Source organism: Ranitomeya variabilis, chromosome 4 (assembly GCF_051348905.1).
Source record: "Ranitomeya variabilis isolate aRanVar5 chromosome 4, aRanVar5.hap1, whole genome shotgun sequence".
In the NCBI taxonomy this organism is placed as follows: Eukaryota; Metazoa; Chordata; class Amphibia; order Anura; family Dendrobatidae; genus Ranitomeya; species Ranitomeya variabilis.
Window position 1 is genome coordinate 732,269,342 of NC_135235.1, and position 26,342 is coordinate 732,295,683.

General features: G+C 49.7%; 2 protein-coding genes across 4 annotated transcripts in view; one reads left to right on the forward strand and one right to left on the reverse strand.

Moving 5' to 3' along the window:
- The window catches only part of LOC143767945 (uncharacterized), a 39,160-nt gene extending 22,886 nt beyond the window's left edge, over window positions 1-16,274 (reverse strand). Inside the window, exon 1 of one of the 2 annotated variants that reach the window (XM_077256492.1) lies at window positions 16,169-16,274. In XM_077256492.1, coding sequence (XP_077112607.1) covers window positions 16,169-16,174 — 6 coding nt within the window. In that variant the 5' untranslated portion in view covers window positions 16,175-16,274. The remainder of the gene's footprint in view (window positions 1-16,168) is intronic. The other variant, XM_077256491.1, reaches the window with a different exon arrangement.
- Window positions 16,250-26,342, forward strand: part of LOC143767938 (uncharacterized) — a 52,972-nt gene continuing 42,879 nt past the window's right edge. Inside the window, exon 1 of one of the 2 annotated variants that reach the window (XM_077256476.1) lies at window positions 16,250-16,341. The gene's annotated coding sequence lies outside the window, so the exon portion shown is untranslated. The remainder of the gene's footprint in view (window positions 16,342-26,342) is intronic. The other variant, XM_077256474.1, reaches the window with a different exon arrangement.

The following is a 26,342-nucleotide window of genomic DNA, read 5'->3' on the forward strand; positions in this document are numbered from 1 at the left end:
ATGAGGGTAGTAGTTTTGTACTGGATTCTGGAGTGGATGGGTAGCCAGTGTAATGACTGGTAATGAAGGTAGAGGCATCGGTGTAACAATTGGTGAGGAATATGATCCTGGCTGCAGCATTCAGGACAGATTGGAGTGGGGAAAGTTTGGTAAGAGGGAGGCTGATTAGTAGAGAGTTACAATAGTACAGATGAGAATGAATAAGTGAAACAGTAAGAGTTTTTGCAGAGTAAAAGTAAGAAAAGGGCGAATTCTAGAAATGTTTTTGAGATGCAGATAAGAGCGAGCCAGTGATCGGATGTGGGGGGTGAATGAAAGCTCGGAATCAAGGATGACCCCAAAGTTAGTAGAGGGAGAGAACATGTGGAGTTTAGTTTTTGACAGGTTCAGTTTCAGATAGAGGGAGGACATGATGTTAGAGACAGCGGTAAGACAATCACTGGTGTTTTCTAAAAAGGTCGGCGTGATAACAGAAGAGGTGTATAATTGGGTGTTGTCAGCATAGAGATGGTACTGGAAACCAAATCTATGATTGTTTGTCCAATAGGGGCAGTATACAAAGAGAAGAGGAGGGGGCCTAGGACTGATCCTTGAGGAACCCCAACAGTAAGGGGAAGGTGAGAGAAGGAGGAACCAGCAAAACATACAGTGAAGGATCAGTCAGAGAGATAGGAGGAGAACCAGGAGAGAACGGTGTCCTTGAGGTCGATGGAGCGTAGCATATTGAGGAGGAGCTGATGATCCACAGTATCGAATGCTGCGGAGAGATCCAAGAGAATTAGCATGGAGTAGTGACCATTAGATTTAGCTGTTAGTAGGTCATTAGAGACTTTAGTGAGGGCAGTTTCAGTAGAGTGTAAAGAGGGGAAGCCAGATTGAAGAGGGTCGAGAAGAGAGTTATCTGAGAGATAGCGGGTAAGACGGGAGTGGGCCAGGCATTCGAGGAGTTTAGAGATGAAGGGAAGATTAGAGACAGGTCTATAATTAGCGGCACAGTTTTGGTCCAGGGATGTTTTTTTAAGTAATGGATGTATGATGGCATGCTTAAATGAGGAGAGAAAAATACCAGAAGTGAGGGAAAGGTTGAATATTTTTGTTAGGTGAGTGGTGACAGCCGGGGAAAGGGACTGGAGATGTGACGGAATGGGGTCACTGGTGCAAGTGTTCGGGCGAGAAGATGCAAGGAGCCTGATTACTTCTTCTTCTGTAACTGGTTCAAAGTCAGAGAGTGAACTAGATGCAGTGGGGGAGGGAGGACAGTGCATGATATGAAGAGATTAAGAGATGATTTCCTGTCGAATGTGGTCAATTTTTTCTTTGAAGTAATTGGCCAGATCGTCAGCGCAGAGATCCGTGGTTGGGGCCTGCTTTCTTGGGTTGAGTAGGGACTGGAAAGTGTCAAAGAGACGTTTAGGGTTATTTGACAGTGAGGTGCTGAGGGTGTTGAAATAGGTTTGTTTGGAGAGGTGAAGGGCAGAGTTGTAGGTTTTTAGCATGAACTTATAATGGATGAAATCTTCAGGTAGATTAGATTTTCTCCAGACGTTCGGCGCACCTGGAGCACTGCTGCCGGAAATGTGTTTGCAGCATGTGCCACAGTTGTCGCTGTCTGTGCTGAGTTGTACTATGTATAGGAGGTGCAGCTTCATCCAGGGCACTTTGTAGGGTTTCATTGTAATGCTTCAGAGCAGAATCAGGACATGAGATGGAGGAGATTGGGGCCAATGAGGACTGCAAGTTCTTCATAAGTTTCTGAGTGTTAATGGCCTGTATGTTTCTAGAAGTGTGGAAAGTGGGGGTGACCTGAGCGGGATGGCAGTTCTTGATAGAGAAGGAAAGAAGGTTGTGGTCAGAGAGCGGGAGAGGGGAGTTTGTGAAATTGTCCACTGAGCAAAGCCGGGAGAAGACCAAGTCAAGGGAGTTTCCATCTTCATGCGTTGGAGAGTTAGTATGCAGCGAGAGGCCGAAAGAGAAGGTTAGAGATAAAAGGTGAGAAGCAATGGGGATGTTGAAATCACCCATGATAAAGGTGGGGGTATCACAGGAGAGAAAGTGTGGAAGCCTGTTGGCAAAGTGATCCAGGAACTGATGAGAGGGGCCGGGAGGACGATACACCACCGCCACTCGCATGGAGAAGGGGACGTAGAGTCTGACAGCATGGACCTCAAAGGAAGGGAATATACCCATGCGTGTTTCCTGACCGTGGAAACACAGCCTTATAAGGAGACAACACAACCCCCCCTAAATATAACATTTTTATAACAAACCCATAATTTGTTACTCTTTAAGGTAAATCCCTATCTCACCATTGGATTAGAGCTAGTGATGGGTGAACACTAAAATGCTCGGACGCTCGTTGCTCAGGTTGGGCAAATTGGAATACTCAGGTGCTCGACCTGAGCAACGAGCCCAATGCAAGTCTATGGGAAACCTGAGCATTTTTGCTGCGACCCCCCCGGGGGTCTTTTTAGGGTCTAAAAATGATATTTCACCTAAAAAACAGGTGAAATATTACAATCCAGCCATGGCCGATGCTGCAATATCATCGGCCATGGCTGGAAAACCTGAAGTGAGCCCCCCCCACCCCACCGATCGCCCCCCCAGTCCTCCGTTATGGGGTCCGGTCCCCTCCGTCCGCCTGCCGGCTCCCCCGTCCTCCTGTCCGCTCCCCCCTGTGGTCCGATCACTCCCCCTGTGCTCCGATCCACCCCCCCACCACCCCTTCATACTTACCGATCCTCCCTGTGTCCGTACGTCTCCTCGCTGGGCGCCGCCATCTTGGAAAATGGCGGGCGCATGCTCAGTGCGCCCGCCGAATCTGCCAGCCGGCAGATTCCTTACAAGTACATTTTGATCGCTGTGGTAGGTTCTATCACAGCGATCAAAATAAAAAAAATAATAAATACCCCCCCCCCCCCCTTTATCACCCCCATAGGTGATTTTTTTTTTTTTCGTTTTCCACTAGGGTTAGGGTTAGAACTAGGGGTAGGGTTAGGGTTAGGGTTACGGGTAGGGTTAGGGTTATGGCATGTGCGGATTTGGCTGCGGATCCGCAGCGGATTGGCCGCGGATCCGCAGCGGATTTGGCTGCGGATCCGCAGCGGATTGGCCACTGCGAATTCGTTGCAGTTTTCCATCAGGTTTACAGTACCATGTACACCTATGGAAAACCAAATCCAGTGTGCCCATGGTGCGGAAAATTCCGTGCAGAAACGCTGCGTTGTATTTTCTGCAGCATGTCAATTCTTTGTGTGGATTCTGCAGCGTTTTACACCTGTTCCTCAATAGGAATCCGCAGGTGAAATCCGCACAAAAAAAAACACTGGAAATCTGCTGTAAATCTGCAGGTAAAACGCAGTGTCTTTTACCTGCAGATTTTTCAAAAATCGTGCGGAAAAATCTCACACGAATCCGCAACGTGGGCACATAGCCTTAGGGTTAGGGTTGGAATTAGAGTTAGGGTACCGTCTCACAGTGGCATTTTGATCGCTACGACGGTACGATCCGTGACGTTCCAGCGATATCCATACGATATCGCTGTGTCTGACACGCAGCAGCGATCAGGGACCCTGCTGAGAATCGTAGGTCGTAGCAGATCGTTTGGAACTTTCTTTCGTCGCTGGATCTCCCGCTGTCATCGCTGGATCGTTGTGACAGCGATCCAGCGATGCGTTCGCTTGTAACCAGGGTAAACATCGGGTTACTAAGCGCAGGGCCGCGCTTAGTAACCCGATGTTTACCGTGGTTACCAGCGTAAAAGTAAAAAAAAAAACCGTACATACTCACATTTTGGTGTCCTTCAGGTCCCTTGCCGTCTGCTTCCCGCTCTGACTGTCTGCCGGAAAGTGAGAGCACAGCACAGCAGTGACGTCACCGCTGCGCTCTGCTCTCACTGTACGGCGGCACTCAGTCAGAGCGGGAAGCAGATGGTAAGGGACCTGAAGGACACCGAAATGTGAGTATGTACGTTTTTTTTTTACTTTTACGCTGGTAACCACGGTAAACATCGGGTTACTAAGCGCGGCCCTGCGCTTAGTAACCCGATGTTTACCCTGGTTACCCGGGACCTTGGCATCGTTGGTCGCTGGAGAGCAGTCTGTGTGACAGCTCCCCAGCGACCACACGACTTTCCAACGATCACGGCCAGGTCGTATCGCTGGTCGTGATCGTTATGTGAGACGGTACCCTTAGGGTTGGAATTAGGGCTAGGGTTGGAAATAGGGTTAAGATTAGGCTTGTGGTTAGGGTTAAGGATAGGGTTAGGGTTGTGTTGGGGTTACAGTTGTGGGTAGGGTTGGGATTAGGGTTAGGGTTGGATTTAGGGTTACGGGTGTGTTGGGGTTAGGGTTGTGGTTAGGGGTGTGTTGGGGTTAGGGTTGTGATTAGGGTTATGGCTACAGTTGGGATTAGGGTTAGGGGTGTGTTGGGGTTAGTGTTGAAGTTAGAATTGAGGGGTTTCCACTGTTTAGGCACATCAGGGGTCTCCAAACGCAACATGGCGCCACCATTGATTCCAGCCAATCTTGCGTTCAAAAAGTCAAATGGTGCGCCCTCCCTTCCAAGCCCCGACGTGCGCCCAAACAGTGGTTTACCCCTACATATGGGATACCAGCGTACTCAGGACAAACTGGGCAACAACTATTGGGGTCCAATTTCTCCGGCTACCCTTGTGAAAAAAAAATTACTTGCTAAAACATCTTTTTTGAGGACAGAAAAATGATTTTTAATTTTCACGGCTCTGCGTTGTAAACTTCTGTGAAGCACTTGGGGGTTGAACGTGCTCACCACACATCTAGATAAGTTCCTTGGGGGGTCTATTTTCCAAAATGGGGTCACTTGTGGGGGGTTTCTACTGTTTAGGCACATCAGGGGCTCTGCAAATGCAACGTGACTCCCGCAGACCATTCCATCAAAGTCTGCATTTCAAATGTCACTACTTCCCTTCCGAGCCCCGGCATGTGCCCAAACAGTGGTTTACCCCCACATATGGGGTATCAGCGTACTCAGGAGAAACTGCACAACAACTTTGGGGTCCAATTTCTCCTGTTACCCTTGGGAAAATAAAAAATTGTGGGTTAAAAAATCATTTTTGAGGAAAGAAAAATAATTTTTTATTTTCATGGCTCTGCGTTATAAACTTCTGTGAAGCACCTGGGGGTTTTAAGTGCTCACTATGCATCTAGATTAGTTTCTTGGGGGGGTCTAGTTTCCAAAATGGGGTCACTTGTAGGGGAGCTCCAATGTTTAGGCCCACAGGGGCTCTTCAAACGCGACATGGTGTCCACTAACGATTGGAGCTAATTTTCCATTCAAAAAGTCAAATGGCGCGCCTTCCCTTCCGAGCCTTGCCGTGCACCCAAACAGTTGTTTACCCCCACATATGAGGTATCGGCGTACTCAGGAGAAATTGCCCAACAAATTTTAGGATCCATTTTATCCTGTTGCCCATGTGAAAATGAAAAAATTGAGGCTAAAAGAAATTTTGTGTGAAAAAAAAAGTACTTTTTCATTATTACGGATCAATTTGTGAAGCACCTGAGGGTTTTAAGTGCTCACTATGCATCTAGATTAGTTTCTTGGGGGGTCTAGTTTCCAAAATGGGGTCACTTGTGGGGGAGCTCCAATGTTTAGGCACACAGGGCCTCTCCAAACCTGACATGGTGTCCGCTAACGATGGAGATAATTTTCCATTCAAAAAGTCAAATGGCGCTCCTTCCCTTCCGAGCGCCCAAACAGTGGTTTACCCCCACATATGAGGTATCAGCGTACTCAGGACAAATTGGACAACAAAATTTGTGGTCCAGTTTCTCCTTTTACCCTTGGGAAAATAAAAAAATTGTTGCGAAAAGATCATTTTTGTGACTAAAAAGTTAAATGTTAATTTTTCCCCTCCATGTTGCTTCTGCTGCTGTGAAACACCTGAAGGGTTAATAAACTTCTTGAATGTGGTTTTGAGCACCTTGAGGGGTGCAGTTTTTAGAATGGTGTCACTTTTGGGTATTTTCAGCCATATAGAACCCTCAAACTGACTTCAAATGTGAGGTGGTCCCTAAAAAAAATGGTTTTGTAAATTTTGTTGTAAAAATGAGAAATCACTGGTCAAATTTTAACCCTTATAACTTCCTAGCAAAAAAAAAATTTGTTTCCAAAATTGTGCTGATGTAAAGTAGACATGTGGGAAATGTTATTTATTAACTATTTTGTGTCACATAACTCTCTGGTTTAACAGAATAAAAATTCAAAATGTGAAAATTGCGAAATTTTCAAAATTTTCGCCAAATTTCCGTTTTTTTCACAAATAAACTCAGAAATTATTGACCTAAATTTACCACTAACATGAAGCCCAATATGTCACCTCATAATTGACACTGGTCAGAATTGCAAAAAATGGCAAGGTCATTAAGGCCAAAATAGGCTGGGTCATGAAGGGGTTAAGAGGAACAAATTACCATTTCCCACAGAAATCTCAGACTTTTACTTATAGAAATACTGGATAAATATCATTTTAACGTTAGATATAGAAACATTTCTAATTTTATAAAACTGCATTTTTTTGCATTGAATAACTTTATGCCTTTGCCTGTTTCATTTTATGCATTTCTACAGTATTGAAAAACTGTAATATGCTGTTGGTGCCTGCGGGCTGGACTGTCGGTTTGGTATGTGGCTCTGTTCCCCCCAGGCCTGCCTCCGCCGGTGTCTGAGGTTTTGGTGTCCCAGACCACAGATCATAATACCGGCTTTGAATTGTGAAGGACACGGCAGCCGACCCTGAGAAACAGCCAAGGTGGGAAAGCCCCATCATGTCGAAGAGAGTCTGCTAGATCCAGGCCTAGCAGACCAGTGCTGGTGGGTTCATGGATGCCAGGAGGGGGCTGGCCTAAAGGAAGGTCTCGTCTTTTCCTGGCGGGTCGGAGAGTTGTCCCGTCGGTTTTTTGGATAGAACATTTCCAAAACAACCAAAATTGAACAGCAGATCTCTTGGGAGGCAGACTTTAGTCCTCTGTTGCAGAAGCGAAGTACTCTTAAACTGATAGGCGCAGAGTAGGACACACTAGAAAGTTGGCGGGCATGATTGTTCAGGGCACTGGCGGTGTGGACCGGCCACCAGAGAAGGCCTAGACCGAAGCCTGGATATTTTAAGAGCAGGGTCACAGGAGCCTCTGGAAAACATGGAGGCTGCATGAATAGGAAGGTTTCCCCAGGAGATGTCCATATTGCTCAGGGGCAAACTATGACATATTTGTCCTGTCCTTTCCATTTTATTTTTTGAAGTAGCCCCCTCACTGCCTGGTAGGCTATACCTGTCCTGAAGATCACACATCATTCTTCGCAGACCGATGATGAAGATGGGCATGGAATAACCTGGACACAGACCTTTCGGCGGCTGGCACATAACGGATTTGTCTTCCCTCCCTACTCTATCTGGCTCTAGGGGTGCGAGAGGGTACGGGGATTCGTGGCATGGTCCGTCCTCTGGGAACCACAAACAATCTTGATGTGGTAGGGCCTTGCCTCGTAGACCACAGATGATACGGTAGTGACAATTCTAGGTGGGAGATTAGAGTGACATTTCCACTGTCGCCCTCAAAAGCTGTATCTGAAAAATAAAATTAACCCCTTCCCGACCCATGACGCCACGTAGGCGTCATGAAAACCCGTGCCAATCCGACCCATGACGCCTATGTGGCGTCATGGAATGATCGCGTCCCTGCAGATCGGGTGAAGGGGTTAACTCCCATTTTACCGGATCTGCAGAGACAGGGGGAGTGGTGCTTCAGCCCAGGGGGGGTGGCTTCACCCCCCCGTGGCTACGATCGCTCTGATTGGCTGTTGAAAGTGAAACTGCCAATCAGAGCGATTTGTAATATTTCACCTAAAAAACTGGTGAAATATTACAATCCAGCCATGGCCGATGCTGCAATAACATCGGCCATGGCTGGAAAACCTAATCTGTACCCCCCCCCCACACCCACCGATCGCCCCCCCCCAGTGCTCCGTTATGGGGTCCGGTCCCCTTCGTCCGCCTGCCGGCTCCCCCGTCCTGCTGTCCGCTCCCCCCTGTGGTCTGATCACCCCCCCTGTGGTCCGATCACCCCCCCTGTGGTCCAATCCACCCCCCCTGTGGTCCAATCCACCCCCCCACCACCCCTTCATACTTACTGATCCTCCCGGTGTCCGTCCGTCTCCTCGCTGGGCGCCGCCATCTTCCAAAATGGCGGGAGCATGCTCAGTACGCCCGCCGAATCTGCCAGCCGGCAGATTCCTTACAAGTACATTTTGATCGCTGTGGTAGGTTCTATCACAGCGATCAAAATAAAAAAAATAATAAATAAACCCCCCCCCCCTTTATCACCCTCATAGATAGGGACAATAATAAAATGAAGAAAATATTTTTTTTTTTCTTTTTCCACTAGGGTTAGGGTTAGAACTAGGGTTAGGGTTAGAACTAGGGTTAGGGTTACGGGTAGGGTTAGGGTTAACTGTAGGGTTATGGCATGTGCGGATTTGGCTGCGGATCCGCAGCAGATTGGCCGCGGATCCGCAGCGGTTCCGCAGCGGATTGGCCGCGGATCCACAGCGGATTGGCCGCTGCGAATTCGTAGCGGATCCGCAGCGGATTGGCCGCTGCGAATTCGTAGCGGATCCGCAGCGGATTGGCCGCTGCGAATTCGTTGCAGTTTTCCATCAGGTTTACAGTACCATGTACACCTATGGAAAACCAAATCCGCTGTGCCCATGGTGCGGAAAATTCCGTGCAGAAACGCTGCGTTGTATTTTCCACAGCATGTCAATTCTTTGTGCGGATTCCGCAGCGTTTTACACCTGTTCCTCAATAGGAATCCGCAGGTGAAATCCGCACAAAAAAACACTGGAAATCTGCTGTAAATCCGCAGGTAAAACGCAGTGCCTTTTACTTGCAGATTTTTCAAAAGTCGTGCGGAAAAATCTCACACGAATCCGCTACGTGGGCACATACCCTTAGGGTTAGGGTTGGAATTAGGGCTAGGGTTGGAAATCGGGTTAAGATTAGGCTTGTGGTTAGGGTTACGGATAGGGTTAGGGGTGTGTTGGGGTTACAGTTGTGGTTAGGGTTGGGATTAGGATTAGGGTTGGGATTAGGGTTAGGATTAGGGTTAGGGTTGGAATTAGGGTTACGGGTGTGTTGGGGTTAGGGTTGTGGTTAGGGGTGTGTTGGGGTTAGGGTTATGGCTACATTTGGGATTAGGATTAGGGGTGTGTTGGGGTTAGTGTTGAAGTTAGAATTGAGGGGTTTCCACTGTTTAGGCACATCAGGGGTCTCCAAACGCAACATGGCGCCACCATTGATTCCAGCCAATCTTGCGTTCAAAAAGTCAAATGGTGCTCCCTCCCTTCCAAGCCCTGACGTGCGCCCAAACAGTGGTTTACCCCCACATATGGGATACCAGCGTACTCAGGACAAACTGGGCAACAACTGTTGGGGTCCAATTTCTCCTGTTACCCTTGTGAAAATAAAAAATTGCTTGCTAAAACATCTTTTTTGAGGAAAGAAAAATGATTTTTTATTTTCACGGCTCTGCGTTGTAAACTTCTGTGAAGCACTTGGGGGATGAACGTGCTCACCACACATCTAGATAAGTTCCTTGGGGGGTCTAGTTTCCAAAAAGGGTGTCACTTGTGGGGGGTTTCTACTGTTTAGGACCATCAGGGGCTCTGCAAATGCAATGTGACGCCCGCAGACCATTCCATCAAAGTCTGCATTTCAAATGTCACTACTTCCCTTCCGAGCCCTGATGTGCGCCCAAACAGTGGTTTACCCCCACATATGAGGTATCAGCGTACTCACAACAAACTGGGCAACAAATATTGGGGTCCAATTTCTCCTGTTACCCTTGTGAAAATAAAAAATTGCTTGCTAAAACATCTTTTTTGAGGAAAGAAAAATGATTTTTTATTTTCACGGCTCTGCGTTGTAAACTTCTGTGAAGCACTTGGGGGTTGAACGTGCTCACCACACATCTAGATAAGTTCCTTGGGGGGTCTAGTTTCCAAAATGGGGTCACTTATGGGGGGTTTCTACTGTTTAGGCATATCAGGGGCTCTGCAAACGTAACATGATGCCCGCAGACCATTCCATCAAAGTCTGCATTCCAAATCGTCACTACTTCCCTTCCGAGCCCCGGCATGTGCCCAAACAGTGGTTTACCCCCACATATGGGGTATCAGCGTACTCAGGGGAAACTGGACAACAACTTTTGGGGTCAAATTTCTCCTGTTACCCTTGCAAAAATAAAAAATTCTGGGCTAAAAAATCATTTTTGAGAAAAGAAAAATTATTATTTATTTTCACGGCTCTGCGTTATAAACTTCTGTGAAGCACTTGGGGGTTCAAAGTGCTCACCACACATCTAGATAAGTTCCTTGGGAGGTCTAGTTTCCAAAATGGGGTCACTTGTGCGGGAGCTCCAATGTTTAGGCACACAGAGCCTCCCCAAACGCGACATGGTGTCCGCTAATGATTGGAGCTAATTTTCCATTCAAAAAGCCAAATGGCGTGCCTTCCCTTCCGAGCCCTGCCGTGCGCCCAAACAGTGGTTTACCCCCACATATGGGGTATCATCGTACTCAGGACAAACTGGACAACAACATTTGGGGTCCAATTTCTCCTATTACCCTTGGGAAAATAAAAAATTCTGGGCTAAAAATCATTTTTGAGGAAAGAAATTATTTTTTATTTTCACGGCTCTGCGTTATAAACTTCTGTGAAGCACCTGGGGGTTATAAGTGCTCACTATGCTTCTAGATAAGTTCCTTGGGGGGTCTAGTTTCCAAAATGGGCTCACTTGTAGGGGAGCTCCAATGTTTAGGCACACAGGGGCTCTCCAAACGCGACATGGTGTCCGCTAACGATTGGAGCTAACTTTCCATTCAAAAAGTCAAATGGCACGCCTCCCATTCTGAGCCTTGCCGTGCACCCAAACAGTGGTTTACCCCCACAAATGAGGTATCGGCGTACTCAGGAGAAATTGCCCAAGAAATTTTAGGATCCATTTTATCCTGTTGCCCATGTGAAAATGAAAAAATTGAGGCTAAAAGAAATTTTGTGTGAAAAAAAAGTACTTTTTCATTTTTACGGATCAATTTGTGAAGCACCTGAGAGTTTAAAATGCTCACTATGCTTCTAGATAAGTTCCTTGGGGGGTCTAGTTTCCAAAATGGGGTCACTTGTGGGGGAGCTCCAATGTTTTGGCACATGGGGGCTCTCCAAACGCGACATGGTGTCCGCTAAAGATTGGAGCCAATTTTTCATTGAAAAAGTCAAATGGCGCTCCTTCCCTTCCGAGCCCTGCCGTGCGCCCAAACAGTGGTTTACCCCCACATATGAGGTATCAGCGTACTCAGGACAAATTGGACAACAACGTTCGTGGTCCAGTTTCTCCTTTTACCCTTGGGAAAATAAAAAAAAATTCGCTAAAAGATCATTTTTGTGACTAAAAAGTTAAATGTTCATTTTTTCCTTCCATGTTGCTTCTGCTGCTGTGAAACACCTGAAGGGTTAATAAACTTCTTGAATGTGGTTTTGAGCAGCTTGAGGGGTGCAGTTTTTAGAATGGTGTCACTTTTGGGTATTTTCAGCCATATAGAACCCTCAAATTGACTTCAAATGTGAGGTGGTCCCTAAAAAAAATGGTTTTGTAAATTTTGTTGTAAAAATGAGAAATCACTGGTCAAATTTTAACCCTTATAACTTCCTAGCAAAAAAAAAAATTTGTTTCCAAAATTGTGCTGATGTAAAGTAGACATGTGGGAAATGTTATTTATTAACTATTTTGTGTCACATAACTCTCTGGTTTAACAGAATAAAAATTCAAAATGTGAAAATTGCAAAATTTTCAAAATTTTCGCCAAATTTCCGTTTTTTTCACAAATAAACTAAAAAATGATCGACCTAAATTTACCACTAACATGAAGCCCAATATGTCACGAAAAAACAATCTCAGAATCGCTAGGATCCGTTGAAGCGTTCCTGAGTTATTACCTCATAAAGGGACACTGGTCAGAATTTCAAAAAACGGCAAGGTCATTAAGGCCAAAATAGGCTGGGTCATGAAGGGGTTAAAAAGAAAAAGGAAAATAGTTAATAAAAAAAAAACCAAAACCTAAGGGTATGTGTCCATGTTCAGGATTGCATCAGGATTAGGTCAGGATTTTACATCAGTATTTGTAAGCCAAAACCACTCCTGGTTTTGGCTTACAAATACTAATGTAAAATACTGACCAAATCCTGATGCAAGCCTGAACGTGGACACATACCCTCAGGGTATGTTTCCACGGTCAGTTAATGCTGCGTGTTTGATGCTGCGCAGAGCTGCAGCGTCAAACACGCAGCGTCCTGATGTTCCAGCATAGTGGAGGGGATTTTATGAAATCCCGTCTCCACTATGCGTGGAAACACGCATCCGTCTTCCCTGCGACTCCGGACATGCTGCGCGTCTTTTCAGATTGCAGCATGTCCGTACACCTTGCGGGGACGCAGCGTCCCCGCAAGGCATAACACAGGGCCCTATGGGAGAGAGCGATGATCCCGGATGTGAACAGTTAACACATCCGGCATCATCGCGTCCCAGAAAGGGGGCGGGGCTTAGCGCCGATCGGCTTCGCCGCTCCGGCGATACCTCCGGCCATCCTGACCGTGGAAACATACCCTCAGTCAGAAACTGGGCTGGGCAGTCCCGACCCATGTCTGCCTCCTACTGACATTAAGCTAAAAAGGATTAGCTTCGTGTCAGTTGGTGGTGTAGCCTACTCTACAGGGAAATACCCCAATTTTTGTTTTGCATAGCATAAGCAGCATACACATTTTTTTTGGTGTACCCCAATGAAGCGTACCCCCCCCCCCCCACATCAACAAGATGGCCACACAGCATAACCTTGCTCCCCCAGTCAGAAACCTCCACCTCACATTAACCAGCGGCCCACACAGGATAAATCCAAAGCCCACCAGACATTCCCTCCCCTCAAGCGTAAATCCAAATATGACGCCCCCTGCCCCAACCATAAATCCCATCAGACACCCCCCCAATCGAACGTTACCCCAGCTTAAAAACTCTCATCGGACATCCAACCCCCACAAACCCCCATCAGACGTCCAACCCCCATCGGACGTCCAACCCCCACAAACCCCCATCGGACGCGTTACCCCCCACCCAGCACAAACCCCCAGATGCAGACCCCCCCACCCAGAACAAACCCCCATCAGACGTGGACCCCCCCACCCAGCACAAAACCCCATCGGACGTGGACCCCCCCCACCCAACTACACCCCCTTCGGACGTCCAACCCCCACAAACCCCCATCGGACGTCCAACCCCCATTGGACGTCCAACCCCCACAAACCCCCATCGGACGTCCAACCCCCACCGGACGCGGAACCCCCCACCCAGCACAAACCCCCAGATGCAGACCCCCCACCCAGCACAAACCCCCATCAGACGTGTACCCCCCCACCCAGCACAAACCTCTATCGGACGTGGACCCCCCCACCCAGCACACACCCCCTTCGGACGTCCACCCCCCACAAACCCCCATCGGACGTCAAACCCCCATCGGACGTCCAACCCCCCCACCCAGCACACACCCCCTTCGATGTCCACCCCCCACCCAGCTCAAACCCTCTTCAGGCCCCCCAAACCCAACCCATAAACAGGTCGCCCCCCAATAAAAGGGATCCCCCAGTAAGCAGCAGGTCACCCCCCAATAAAAGGGTTCCATCCGTAAGCAGGTCATCCCCAAATCCCACCACGGGATCCCCCCCAATAGCCAGCAGCAGGTCGCCTCCCCACATTCCACGACAAGCAGCTCGCACCCCACAAGCAGGTCGCCCTCAAATCTCACCACAGGGGTCCCCTCAATAGCCTGCAGAAGGTCACCCCTCACATGCAGGTCACCTCCCCACATCCCACCACAAGCAGGTCACCCCCACATCCCACCACAGGGGTCCCCCAATAGCTTGCAGCTGGTCTCCCCCCACATCCACCACAAGGGTCCCCCCCAATAGACAGCAGGTCACGCCCTCCCAAAACCCGACCACAAGCATGTCGCCCTCAAACCCCACCACCAGGGTCTCCCCAATAGCCAGCAGCAGGTCGCCCCCACTAAAAGGGGTCCACCCCGTAAGCAGCCGGTCACCTCCAAACCCCACCACAGGGGTTCCCACCAATAGCCAGCAGGTCACCCCCAAACCCCACCACAGTGGCCCATCAATAGCCATCAGCAGGTCACCCCTCCACAAGTAGGTCGCCCCCACTAAAAGGGGTCCCGCAACAAGCAGGTCGCCTCCCCAAACCCAACCATAAGCAGGTCACCCTCACTAAAAGGGGTCCCCCGCACGCAGGTCGCCCCCAAATCACACCACAGGGGTCCCACCATAGGGGTCACCCCAATAGCCAGCAGCAGGTTTCCCACCCCAAACAGGTCACCCCATAAGCAGCAGGTCACCCCTAAATCCCACCACAGGGGTCCCCCCAATTGCCAGCAGCAGGTCACCCCCCCCCACAAGCAGGTCGCCCCCCACTAAAATGGGTCACCCCCAATAGCATGCAGCAGGTCGCCCCCCACAAGCAGGTCAGGGGTCCCCCAATAGCCTGCAGCAGGTCGCCCCCCTCACACAAGCAGGTCGCCTACCACAGGGGTCCACCACAACAGCCAGCAGTAGTCCCCCCCCCACAAAATCCCACAATAGCCAGCAGCAGCAGGTCCCCCCAAAATCCCACCACAGCGATCTCCCACAATAGCCACCATCAGGTGCCCCCCCCAAATCCCACCACAGGGGTCCCCCACAACAGCCAGTAGCAGCCCCCACCAAAATTCCACCACAGGGGTTCCCCCCAAAATCCCACCACAGGGGTCCCCCACAACAGCCAGCTGCAGCAGTCCCCCCAAAAATCCCACCACAGGGGTCCCCCACAACAGCCAGCAGCAGCTCCCCCAAACACCACAAGGGTCCCCCACAATAGCCAGCAGCGGAGCCCCCCAAAATCCCAGTGCAGGGGTCCCCCACAATAGTCAGCAGCAGCCCCCCAAAATCCCACATGGGTCTCCCACATAAGCCAGCAGCAGCCCCCCCCCAAAATCCCACCACAGTGGTCCCCCACAATAGGCAGCATCAGGTGCCCCCCAAAATCCCACCACAGGGGTCCCCCACAACAGCCAGCTGCAGAAGTCCCCCCAAAAATCCCACCACAGGGGTCCCCCACAACAGCCAGCTGCAGCAGTCCCCCCCAAAATCTCACCGCAGGGGTCCCCCACAATAGCCAGCAGCGGAGCCCCTCAAAATCTCACCGCAGGGGTCCCCCGCAATAGCCATCAGCGGAGCCCCCCCAAATCTCACCGCAGGGGTCCCCCGCAATAGCCAGCAGCAGCGGAGCCCCCCAAAATCCCACCGCAGGGGTCCCCCGCAATAGCCAGCAGCAGCGGAGCCCCCCAAAATCCCACCACAGTGGTCCCCCGCAATAGCCAGCAGCGGAGCCCCTCAAAATCTCACCGCAGGGGTCCCCCGCAATAGCCAGCAGCGGAGCCCCCCCAAATCCCACCGCAGGGGTCCCCCGCAATAGCCAGCAGCAGCGGAGCCCCCCAAAATCCCACCGCAGGGGTCCCCCGCAATAGCCAGCAGCAGCGGAGCCCCCCAAAATCCCACCACAGGGGTCCCCCGCAATAGCCAGCAGCAGCGGAGCCCCCCAAAATCCCACCGCAGGGGTCCCCCGCAATAGCCAGCAGCAGCGGAGCCCCCCAAAATCCCACAGCAGGGGTCCCCCACAATAGCCAGCAGCGGAGCCCCCCAAAATCCCAGTGCAGGGGTCCCCCACAATAGTCAGCAGCAGCCCCCCAAAATCCCACAGCAGGGGTCCCCCACAATAGCCAGCAGCGGAGCCCCCCAAAATCCCAGTGCAGGGGTCCCCCACAATAGTCAGCAGCAGCCCCCCAAAATCCCACCACAGTGGTCCCCCGCAATAGCCAGCAGCGGAGCCCCCCCAAATCCCACCGCAGCGGTCCCCCGCAATAGCCAGCAGCAGCGGAGACCCCTCAATATCCCACCACAGGTCGCTCTCCACACAGACAAGTAGGTCGACCACCACAGGGCCTCCCCCCAATAGCAAGTAGCATTTTTCACCCTGAAACCACTGACCTCCATGGCGTCCACAAGCTGTCATGCTGCGTTTCATTTGCCGCCTTGGTAAAAAGACAATACGCCCATGATGTGAACTCAGAACACGCCCCCTCCCGATAGCACACGCCCCCGGAAATGACGTCACACCTGGAAGGAGCCCATACACTCTAGCATTTACCCTGCAAGTGAAGGTATGTGGAGATTCCCCATTACTGGCGCATTAATATTAGAAATATATTGCTTGGTCTTCCAGACCTTATCTTGACCTCCACTGTTCTTGGTAACTGCTATCTCTTAATTACATTTAGAACTGAGGAAAGGGCAACTTGAGAACGCTTTGTTATCTTCTTGTATCCTTCTCCTGCTTCCTGGGCCTCCACCATTTTCAGATTCTAGGCAGCTGCTTCTATGTCTTCTATATTTGCATCTAGCCTTAGGGTACCGTCACACAGTGTCGGAAAGCAGAGCGGTGACGTCACCGCTGTCACCGCTCTGCTCGCTTTCCGGCCGCTGTGCTTACACAGTGCAGAGAAGCTGAGACGCCGGAGGACAGACACCGGAATGTATGTAAGTATGTACTGTTTGTTTTTTTTAACGTTTACGCTGGTAACCAGGGTAAACATCGGGTTACTAAGCGCGGCCCTGCGCTTAGTTACCCGATGTTTACCCTGGTTACCAGCGAACACATCGCTGGATCGCTGTCACACACAACGATCCAGCGATGTCAGCGGGTGATCAAGCGACGAAAGAAAGTTCCAAACGATCTGCTACGACGTACGATTCTCAGCAGGATCCCTGATCGCAGTAGCGTGTCAGACACAGCGATATCGTAACGATATCGCTGCAACGTCACGAATCGTACCGTCGTAGCGATGGAAATTTCACTGTGTGACGGTACCCTTAAGGTCTCCATTTCTAGCACTGTATTCTGTTAGTAGGGAGACTCAGGATGTCGTTACTCACATGTGCTGGGTACAATGTCCTTGTGTCTCACACTAGAAGCTCCTGATTTTATCATCCATTATCAGTGTCTGTTATGTTCTTTATGTGCAGATATTCTCTTCATGTTGTCACTGTGGTCAGCGGTCTATGTGGGATAAGACCCTTCCAGATGAAATCAAAACAAAAAAGAACCAATGCAATGAAACATGCACACCCGCTACAAATCTTATGGAAAAATATCAAGAACAATTTTTATTACAAGCAAAAACACATTACATACATAAAATCAATTAAAAACAACACCGAAGTGCATAACACCCCCAAAAATAGATGGCAGACAATGTGCAAACACGCGCTATGCATCCCATGCTAATAGACTGAATGCACGTGAAACAGTATCACATAATATCACATAATATGGGGTAAACCAGCATGAATTTTGCACCAAGCATGACAATGACCAAAACAAGCCCTATATATACTGCATAATAGGCGTCCCTATATATGTCCTAAGTATAGCCAAAAAAATGGGTATGTGGCTTGTATAAATATAAGATATGTAACTGGCCCTGTAAGGGTGAATGAGTGCCACAGAAAAATGATTCTCGCAGCGTGCAAGCCTGCAAACCACCCCTGGGAACCCCAAAAGATGAACAAGGGGAGGATTGAAAAAATCAGGTAGATAAATGAGACCTGAAGCCTAGTAATACGGCCGGCATGGCAGAGTGGATCACAGGACAAGCAGGAAATAACATGCAATATGTAGTGCCTGAAAATAAAGGCAGCCAAGAAATAAATACCAACATCACCCATGCATGTCAGGACCAAGATGTGGGGGTGTGGGAAGGTCCCACGCGTATCGCTGCTGAAGAGCAGCTTCGTCAGGGAAAGTAACATGTTTGAGTAAGTGTCTGCTTTATATAACACACATAAGAAGACAATGATTTACCAGTGTGTTGCGCCAATGACCCAGGACCGGAAGTGAATGCCGGAGGGCGGTGCATGCGCAACCAAGGAAGGAGTCCGGCAAGTTAATACACTTGCAGGAATGAAAAAAAAGGGAGAAAGAGCCGCCGGCAAAAATGCTTCGGCAGAGTTAGAAGAAGCCAGCGCAGTGTGCGGCCGCACAACAAAAAATAAAACAAAGCAAAAAGATGGTAATGTTAAATAAGAGAAGTAGCGCTGCAGCTTTGCATGCCAAAGAATTCCAGATGGGCCCTGTTAGGATAAACTGCATATTGGTTATAGAAGGTACATATCACTATTACATAATACTTACATAATTACTTCCAGATGATGCACTTTAGATTTACATATTAGTTTTGTGTCTCCCTATTTGATGAGGACTAGTGATGAGCGAATATACTCATTACTCGAGATTTCCCAAGCACGCTCGGACGGTCTCCGAGTATTTGTTGGTGTTCGGAGATTTAGTTTTTGTTGATTCAGCTGCTTGATTTACAGCTATCAGCCAGCATTAGTACATGTGGTTGCTAGGGAATCCCCACATGTACTCAGGCTGGCTAACAGATGTAAATCATTCAGCTGCGGCGATGAAAACTAAATCTCCGAGCACTAAGAAATACTCGGAGGACCCCCGAGCGTACTCAGGAAAACCCGAGCAACGAGTATAATAGCTCATCACTAATGAGGACCAAACATCTATTGACATAACAGTGCAGCGTAACATCCCCCATCCCCCACACACAGTGTATAGTGTAGTAAACCCCCCATAACATACCTGGTAACATACACCGATCACCTCATAATACCACCATATCCCTACATACTGTATAATGTTTCCACAGTACCGCCATCATCCCACACATCGTACACCATGTATGGCTCCGCTCTGTATACGTGCGGCTCTGCTCCATCTACCTCATACACATGCGGCTCCACTCCTTACACCTCGTACACACACGGCTCCGCTCCGTACACCTCATACACAGACGGCTCCACTCCTTACACCTCGTACACACACGGCTCCACTCCTTACACCTCGTACACACACGGCTCCACTCCTTACACCTCGTACACACACGGCTCCGCTCCGTACACCTCATACACAGACGGCTCCGCTCCGTACACCTCATACACAGACGGCTCCACTCCGTACACCTCGTACACACACGGCTCCGCTCCTTACACCTCGTACACACACGGCTCCACTCCTTACACCTCATACACACACGGCTCCGCTCCGTACAGCTCATACACAGACGGCTCCACTCCTTACACCTCGTACACACACGGCTCCGCTCCTTACACCTCGTACAAACACGGCTCCACTCCTTAGGCTACTTTCACACTAGCGTTAACTGCATTACGTCGCAAATGCGTCGTTTTGCCGAAAAAACGCATCCTGCAAAAGTGCTTGCAGGATGCTTTTTTTCTGCATTGACTAACATTAGCGACGCATTTGCGACGCAATGACACACGTAGCTACCGTCTTGCGACGGTCGCGCCGTGCTGTTGCGGACCGTCGGGAGCAAAAAACGTTACATGTAACGTTTTTTGCTCCCGACGGTCCGCTTTTTCCGACCGCGCATGCGCAGCCGGAACTCCGCCCCCACATCCACGCACTTCCCCGCACCTCACAATGGGGCAGCGGATGCGCAGGAAATATGCATCCGCTGCCCCCGTTGTGCGGGGGGGACAACGCTAGCGTCGGGGACCTCGGCCCGACGCTAGTGTGAAAGTAGCCTTACACCTCGTACACACACGGCTCCGCTCCTTACACCTTGTACACAGACGGCTCCACTCCTTACACCTCGTACACACACGGCTCCGCTCCGTACACCTCGTACACACACGGCTCCACTCCTTACACCTCGTACACACACGGCTCTGCTCCGTACACCTCATACACACACAGCTCTGCTCCGTACACCTCGTACACAGACGGCTCCACTCCTTACACCTCGTACACACACGGCTCCGCTCCTTACACCTCGTACAAACACGGCTCCGCTCCGTACACCTCATACACAGACGGCTCCACTCCTTACACCTCGTACACACACGGCTCCGCTCCGTACACCTCATACACAGACGGCTCCACTCCTTACACCTCGTACACACACGGCTCCACTCCTTACACCTCGTACACACACGGCTCCACTCCTTACACCTCGTACACACACGGCTCCGCTCCGTACACCTCATACACAGACGGCTCCGCTCCGTACACCTCATACACAGACGGCTCCACTCCGTACACCTCGTACACACACGGCTCAGCTCCTTACACCTCGTACACACACGGCTCCACTCCTTACACCTCATACACACACGGCTCCGCTCCGTACAGCTCATACACAGACGGCTCCACTCCTTACACCTCGTACACACACGGCTCCGCTCCTTACACCTCGTACACACACGGCTCCGCTCCTTACACCTCGTACAAACACGGCTCCACTCCTTAGGCTACTTTCACACTAGCGTTAACTGCATTACGTCGCAAATGCGTCGTTTTGCCGAAAAAACGCATCCTGCAAAAGTGCTTGCAGGATGCTTTTTTTCTGCATTGACTAACATTAGCGACGCATTTGCGACGCAATGACACACGTAGCTACCGTCTTGCGACGGTCGCGCCGTGCTGTTGCGGACCGTCGGGAGCAAAAAACGTTACATGTAACGTTTTTTGCTCCCGACGGTCCGCTTTTTCCGACCGCGCATGCGCAGCCGGAACTCCGCCCCCACATCCACGCACTTCCCCGCACCTCACAATGGGGCAGCGGATGCGCAGGAAATATGCATCCGCTGCCCCCGTTGTGCGGGGGGGACAACGCTAGCGTCGGGGACCTCGGCCCGACGCTAGTGTGAAAGTAGCCTTACACCTCGTACACACACGGCTCCGCTCCTTACACCTTGTACACAGACGGCTCCACTCCTTACACCTCGTACACACACGGCTCCGCTCCGTACACCTCGTACACACACGGCTCCACTCCTTACACCTCGTACACACACGGCTCTGCTCCGTACACCTCATACACACACGGCTCTGCTCCGTACACCTCGTACACAGACGGCTCCACTCCTTACACCTCGTACACACACGGCTCCGCTCCTTACACCTCGTACAAACACGGCTCCACTCCGTACACCTCATACACAGACGGCTCCACTCCTTACACCTCGTACACACACGGCTCCGCTCCGTACATCTCGTACACACACGGCTCCGCTCCGTACACCTCATACACAGACGGCTCCACTCCTTACACCTCGTACACACACGGCTCCGCTCCGTACATCTCGTACACACACGGCTCCGCTCCGTACACCTCATACACAGACGGCTCCACTCCTTACACCTCGTACACACACGGCTCCGCTCCGTACATCTCGTACACACACGGCTCCGCTCCGTACACCTCATACACACACGGCTCCGCTCCGTACACCTCGTACACACACGGCTCCGCTCCGTACACCTTGTACAAACACGGCTCCGCTCCGTACACCTCATACACACACGGCTCCACTCCTTACACCTCGTACACACACGGCTCCGCTCCATACGCCTCATACACACACGGCTCTGCTACATCCACACTGTAAACCCCTCCTGACCCCACACAGAAACTTCCCCTCATCCAGCACCATGACAACCAGCACAGCAGAGTCCTGCATACACTGAGGCCCCTGATCATGTGATCCCTGACTCCTCCCCTCCTGTGACCTCATCACAGGATCTGTGCGGCTCTGCAGGTAGAGGCTTCACATACCAGAACTGTAGCAGGTAAGACCCCAATATCCACAGGTGCCCCTTCTAATTGGGGGGAAACTATCGCCTCTAATAATCCTCGGACAGTTCTGACAAACACAGAAAAGTGCCCCTTTATGGAGGTGACAGAAAGTCTGTTTAGTCACTTTAGCTCCATAGTATCAGCTCTAATTAGTGATAAGGGAGCATACTCGGTAATGCTCGGTACTCGCCCGATCATCGCTATACTTGTTGTTCTTGGCGAGCGCCGAGCATTTCCGTGATTCTTTGTCAGGAGCTCGGGTCCCCGCGCTGCATGTTTGGCGCTCTTTAGAGAGCCAATCAGCATGCAGGGATTGTCTGCCACGCACTGTAATGCCGTAGCCATCTTGGTTGTGGCATTACAGTGATTGGCTGGCCGCACAGCGTCATGTCTATAAGAGACCTGCCGCCGCCATGCTCGGCGATTTCAGCTCTGGAATCAGACAGTGTAAGGAGAGCTGCTGCCGAGATAGGGTCAGATTTGGGGGCTTATCAGTGTGGGTCTACCATAATTGAATACACAAATCCAGCTAAACCACCAGTCCTTCTATATACTCCATAATTAGTCCTTAGATTGCAGTTCTAGGTAGGCAGGGGAGTGTATGTGGCTCTATACATATCAGTGCAAGGCCTGCAGGCACTGTATGTGGGTATATAGATATCACTGCATACATCAAGAGGGTCCATTCCATTACTGTCTGCTGCTGCAGCCTATTACATATATTGACCGTATATACCTAGCCCTAGGTATCAGTGGGCAGGAATACTTTTTTTTGCATCTTAATGTTGATTATTTTATTCCGAAGCAATCCAGAGCACACGCTTTTTCAGCATTTGCTTGTTGACACTGCAGAATACAGCCAGATCCTTTTCATAGTACAGCGTGAAAATCCAGCTATTTTAATGGGGTTTGCTCGTTCCAGGCATCACATCTGAGTGCAGAAAATTCTGCCATTTTTGTAGTACTTTTATATACAGAGCCTCCAAATACATAAGTGGGGGAAGACGACAAACAAAATAGCTACGATTAAAACATGATAATCTTTATTGATATTTGTAAAAGATAAATAAAATATGTCGAATCAAGCTTTGGAACCAAAAAAAGAAGTACACAGAGGCAAGGGGACACAGGGTAAGTACCCATGAAATATTGCACCAAATGTATTACATAAATTATGAAAAAGACTTTTCAATTACAAAAGTCACGGACCCTCGGACGCGGTCTGCAGCGTTTCTGGGTCCGTCACTACGCGATCGCATAACGCGATCTTTAAAAGGCACTTTCGTTGTGCAGTCTGTTTAACCCATGCGTTGAACGGACTACACTTATTGCAATGTGAACCTGGCCTTAGACTGTTGAGCACTAAATTTAGATCCTAGAGGGGAACACGGATAGGGAGTCTAGGATGAATTCTGCTTGCAGAGGTCTTAAACCGTTTGATCCAGTGGTGCCCGGCCAGGTCCTGGTCAAAAAAGGAACTAAGAGCAGAAACCTGAACCCTGTGTGTGCTTGGGGTAAGCCCTATCTCTATAACCCCTTCTGGAGGAGGTCTAGGACCTGAGCAATGTTGGGATGGAAGGGATCATGGACGTTGGGAAGACACCAGGAAGAGAACTTCTTCCATACTTTGCCATAAATGGCATTGATTACCGGTTTTCTGCTAGTTTGGAGAGTCTGGATTACTCTGTCAGAGAGACACCTGGCTTTTAGGATGCTGGCCTCAGTAACCAAGCTGCAAGGTTCAATATGTTGAGGTTTGGGTAAAGTAGGGGACTCGGATAAAGGAGGTTGGACTTTTGGGGCAGAGATAAAGGACCTTCCTGGGCCATATCCATCAAAGCGCTGTACCAGCTTCGCCCTGGCCACGTTGGAGCAATTAAGATTGTCGTGACCTGGTCCAACTGGATCTTCTGCAGTGTCTTCGCCAGCATAGGGATTGGTGGGAAGGCGTAAACCAGGTATAAAATCCATGGATGGGCGAAAGCATCTATCCCCCGAGCACCGTACGCAGGACTGAGAAACAAAAATGTTTTTCATTTTGCATTTTGAGCATTTGCAAATAAATCGACCTCTGGGTTCCCCCATCTCTAGGTCAGGGATAGGAAGACCGCTTGGTTCAAGCGCCATTCTCCCGGATGGACGTCCTTTCTGCTGAGGAAGTCCGCCTGGATATTGTCCAAACCCTTCAGATGCACTGCTGAGATGGACAATAGGTGTTTCTCTGCCCAGAGAAATATCCTTGTCGCGATTCATTTTAAGCTGGCATATTTCGTGCCACCTTGGTGTCAGAGGTAGGCCACCGTAGTTGCGTTGTCGGAGTAGATATGAACATGATGGTTTTGGTTGAGATATGAAGCAGCTTTCAGTGCTTCCTCCACTGCCTTCAGTTCTTTCAGGTTTGACGATCTGGATCTTATGTCTGGGGACCACAGGCCTTGGAAATATGCTTCCTCCACCACAGCTCCCCAACCCCTTAGGCTGATCCCAGTTCACCCCCCCCGCTGCAGGTTTCGGCAATTCAGCCACCATGAGAGCGCCGACTTCACGTGGCCGGGAAGCAGAATTTTCCTGGACAGAACGTTCCGATACTTCCGTGAGAGTAGAATGACGTGGGATTGAGGGTTCGTGTATATGCCTGAACCCAGGACACTGCCAGAATACATGGTCAGGGACCCCAGAATGGACATGGACTCTCTTAAGGTCGGTAACCTTTGCTGTTTGAATCTGTAGATTCTCTGGCGAAGGTTGCGCTGACAATCCTCGGGAAGAAAGGATGTCTTTTCCGAATCTAAGAGAATCCCCAGGAATTTCTTCCTTGGGGAAGGGTGTAGATCTGACTTCTGAAGATTCAAGATCCAGCCTAGGGATTCGAGGATCTCCATGGTTTTTGACACATCCCAATTCAGCCGAGATATCGATGGACGACTATGAGGAAGTCGTCTAAATATGGAACAACACATATTTCCTGAAGACTGATGAAGAGGACTGCTTCGCTCCTGACATTTGAGAACACCCTCGGCACTGAGGATACGCCGAACAGGAGCGCATTGAACTTGAAATGGGTGATCCCCCGGTTGTGGGAGACTGCGAACCTGAGGAACTTCCAGCGATCCGGATGGATCAGAACATGGTAGTAAGCATCCCTCAGGTCTATCGTAGCCATCACCCAGTCTTGTCCAATAAGAGGGACTGCCATTTTGATCGACTCCATCTTGAACCTCCGGTATTTGATAAACTGATTCAGGGGTTTTAAATTTATGATAACCCTGCATTTTCCGGAGGGCTTCCTTATAAGGAATAGGTGAGAATAATGGCCTCTGCCTATCTCTCGCTGGGTTACATATGAAATTACTTTTTTTGCAAGAGATCCTGTACTTGTAGGAGTAAGGAATTCTGGAAATCTGGAGACTGTAACGGGGTAATTCTCAGACACTGGGGGGGGACTCTCGAATTCCAACTTCAGCCCAAATTGTATGGTGTGGAAGATCCACTGGTTTGTGGATATGAACTGCCATTGGGCGAGAAAATGCAAGAGTCGACTCCCCCACCAGAGAGTCACTGTTTGTCCAGGGTCTACTGTTGTTGAGCAACAAGGATGTTCTTGCCTCTACCCCCCTTCGGGTAGCTCCACCGTCCAGATTTACCTTTTCCCCTGAACTCCTTCTGGGAGGACTGTTCACGAGGGGGACGAAAAAAACACTTCCTAGTAATTTTCTGTTTGGGAAGTGATTTATTTATTTATTTTATTTCCTTATCCGAAGCTTTTTCAAGGATATCATCCAAGACTGGCCCAAACACGTGGTGTCCTTGAAAGCGGATGGCAAAAGTTTAGTTTTAGAGGTGATGTCACCCCCTACGATTTCAGCCAAAGGGCTCTCCTAGCTGAATTAGCGAGGACTAAGGACCTTGCTGCCACCCGAACAGATTCTCCTGATGCATCGGCTAAAAAACCTGTCGCCTTTTGGAGAAGGGGTAGGGAGTCCAGCATCTCCTCTCTGGAGGTCCCCTGAGAGAAGTGTTGTTCCAAATTGCGAAGCCAGAGAAATAGGACTCTGGCGACGCATGTAGAAGCTACATTTGTTTTGAACAAATTAGTAGAGGCTTCCCAGGACATTTTTAGGTGGCTTTCTATCTTCCGATCCATAGGATCTTCTAATTGGGAAGAATCCTCCAAAGGGAGAGACGTCTTCTTGGTTACTTTAGATACCTGGACGTCAACCTTAGGGATTTCCCAAATAGAATTGTCACCTTCAAGGGGAAAGCGATTTTTTAATTCCAAGGGTACGCTAAGTCCCCTCCCTGGGGGGGCCCACTCCTGGAAAATAAGATTTTGGACATTTTTATGAATAGGAAACCTTTTTACCTCTGGGTTTCAGCCCTCTAAACATCTCATCTTGGACTGAGTGCTTCACCTCCACTTCCTCAACCCCCATGATGTTTCTCACTATGGAAACAAGCTCTTCCATATCCTCAGAAGAAAAATAGTATAT